The following is a 2,833-nucleotide window of genomic DNA, read 5'->3' as shown; positions in this document are numbered from 1 at the left end:
TTACTGTACGCTAAATATGATCTATCTAGAGATGTTTGTTTAGTATGAATAGTGTGCTAAGGACCAATACTATGCCGTTCAAGTTTTGTTAGATCATATTTCTGTATGCTATTTGACTGTGAACATCCTATGTAATTGTTAATCTTGTAATATACTAATAACATGTATATTGTTCAATTTATTGTTAGGGATCCTATAATGTGTCAATATAATGAAATGTAACCAAAATGTTATACTGTATACAAACTATGAAAAAAAAATAAAAATTGCTGTGGAATCAAATGTTTTATTTTCAATTAATAATCACAAAGCCCTTATTATTTATTTAATATGTATTTGCCAAGGCAAAATACCAACTGGACAAAGGGACCAACTATAACTCGTGGAAGCTCTTTGCCAAATACCAGTTTGAAATTCTTCTTCACGAACTGTGGTATTGTCCAATATCTCTTCCTCACATATTTCCATGCAGTCGGAGTCTGGCTTCCTCAACTACCACTCTGCTTCTTTGAGTTGATTGCAAGTCTTCAATAGTATAAATTTTAGTTGAGTTTGCTGAACTAGTAGACTCTGGTGTTGAGATTATTTTAGCCAAATTACATATTTTTTCAATGTTTGTCTTGGGCACACTTGGCTCAACCAAGTCCAGTAAGGGTTTGATAAAGTAAATCAGGTATGGGTTGTATGACGATATGATAGGTTGAATGAATTTTATATCCATCCATTCGCTAGGAACAGATTTGTGAAGGTCCAGCAACAGTCCAGTTTGTTTCTCATTTGGGAACCAATGTTTATATAATAGTTTCAACTCCTTCCTCTTCTTATTTCTGGTTTGATCAGGATCAGATCTGAAAGGGACAGTAGTTTTGTTTTAAATTGTTAATTATGTATAGCTAGTGGATGTTAGTTATGGTACTTTTGTCTACATATGTGTTACAAAAAATCGGGCAAGTGCATGTTGGGACACATATAATGAAGGGTTCTAGTGATTGTCAATGATTTAATGTAAATTTAAAGATTTTAATTCCTGATTGATTTGTCTATGTTTGCCAAATAAGCTGGTAACATACAACCTTCAGGCAGACAGACAGAGACATAACACATAAGTGTTCCATTTTGGACAGAACCCTAAAAAGACCTGACTTTCACAATTAAATAATTTACTCACCCTTTTATTTTTTGGCAGAATAGTACAGATTTTTTCAGTGCTTGCAATATCTCTGAAACCCACAGAGCAGCAAGCTTGCGTTTTTCACTATCATTTTCCTCATTAGTAAATTTAATTAAATCTTGGACAAAATCCATCAGCAAATCGTTTGTATGTAAGAATGTAAGCAATACTTCAAAACACTGGACATACTTGTGACTGAGATTGCCTTTAATATAAAAATCAGTTTCACTCATATAATGTAACAGGTCTGAAGAAAGGAAGAGTGAATCCTCACTAGTCAAAGCTTTGTTTACTAAAACAGCTGTATTTTTAGACTTGAGCAGCCTCTTAGCATTGATATTTAGAGTGTTGACTAAGGATGAAATAGATACAGTCTTCAGGTTGGAAAAGTCCACACTATTAGCAAATAAATCTCTTGCATCATTTATAATTGCTTCCCTCATATTGATGTCGGCGATCTCGCTTACATTCTTTATTTTACAACTGGGGCTAGTACATATGCTCAATGTGGTGCAGAAACTAATTAGTACTGATATTTTATTTTCATCTGTACTATTTACTTCCTTATGGCCCGATACAAAGTTTTTTATATATTCTTTATGCTTTAACCAGTAATTATTGTTTAACCATTCCAGGCCTATTAAAGATGCCTCTCTGAGTATTTCAATTGACGGTAGAACATTATTATGAGCAGTGTCATGTCTCAAATCTATGATCCAATCTGGAACATCAGAAGCTCTGGCCGCATGATGTAAACTCGTGCCTTTTGCTATTTCTGCATCAAGCATGTGATTCACAAACCGCATCATTGCAGTAGCGTATGCCAATCGAAGCAATTTTTCATTTCCTTGTGTAGAATCCTGAATATGAACTTCTAGTAGACCAAGGGTAGACTCAATACCAGCCGGGAGAGAGGGACATCTAGCTTTCCACACTAATAGTATTTCAAGTGCTTCTTGTTTACTTTTTAACGAGGGCGAAGAATAAATCTTTTCATACACCTCAAACCACTCCTTGCTATCAAACCAGGGCACAATTTGACAAGACTGATTCATCTTTAAACCTTGATCCTAAGTAATTAAACAACAAAGCTGCTTTAAATTACGTCCAATCCAGCATATGAGCAATTGAGCATATTGCGCTTAGATTTTAGGGTTATGTTCAGCAGCTTCGCTTCAGCTGTCAATTCTGTCATTAAGTTTTATGTCAAATAGGGTACGTTCAGAAACCTTTCACCTGGTTTTTTCTTCATATAAAAAATGAAGCTAATCTCGTCACTAACAAAAGGCAGCCAAAGGGCCCCCACAGACGGGAGACAAAACTGTTTTGTCTCCGTCGCTCGGTCTATGGGCTAGTATGAAGGTGCGCACACGAGGCGACGCAACTTTTCATACAAATACGAAAGTCGCCGAGCAACTGTTGCCTCCGTGTGCGCGGAGCCAAAGAGTAGTATAAGGGCCCGCGCACACGGGCAACTGTTGCCGGCGACTTTTTTGTCGCGACCATGGCTTAGTATGAAAGTGCGCACACGAGGCGACGCAACTTTTCATACAAATACGAAAGTCGCCGAGCAACTGTGGCCTCCGTGTGCGCGGGGCCTAATATATATTAGCAAATACACAAAAATGTAGGGCTTCCTAAACAAACTGAATCTTAGGGGCC

At 37.0% G+C, this 2,833-nt stretch overlaps 1 protein-coding gene across 1 annotated transcript; it reads right to left on the bottom strand.

Annotated features, from left to right (window-relative positions):
• Positions 1-266: 266 nt before the first annotated feature.
• LOC125233926 lies at positions 267-2,339 on the bottom strand. The gene is made up of 2 exons (XM_048140098.1): positions 1,169-2,339; positions 267-848 (listed from the first exon to the last, which is right to left on the bottom strand). The coding sequence occupies exons 1-2, from the start codon at positions 2,224-2,226 to the stop codon at positions 455-457; spliced, it is 1,452 nt and encodes a 483-aa protein (XP_047996055.1). The 5' UTR covers positions 2,227-2,339; the 3' UTR covers positions 267-454.
• Positions 2,340-2,833: the final 494 nt, after the last annotated feature.

This window comes from Leguminivora glycinivorella, chromosome 15 (assembly GCF_023078275.1).
Source record: "Leguminivora glycinivorella isolate SPB_JAAS2020 chromosome 15, LegGlyc_1.1, whole genome shotgun sequence".
NCBI classification, from domain to species: Eukaryota; Metazoa; Arthropoda; class Insecta; order Lepidoptera; family Tortricidae; genus Leguminivora; species Leguminivora glycinivorella.
Note: the sequence above shows the minus strand (reverse complement) of the source record. Positions and strands in the feature narration are given on the sequence as shown.

What these genes read in the sequence shown, in the direction of transcription:
- LOC125233926 (XM_048140098.1), bottom strand. Translation starts at nt 2,226, where the DNA reads ATGAATCAGTCTTGTCAAATTGTGCCCTGGTTTGATAGCAAGGAGTGG. An exon ending in TTCTGCCAAAAAATAAAAGG is followed by an intron (nt 849 to 1,168) that starts GTGAGTAAATTA and finishes TGTCCCTTTCAG; the next exon opens with ATCTGATCCTGATCAAACCA.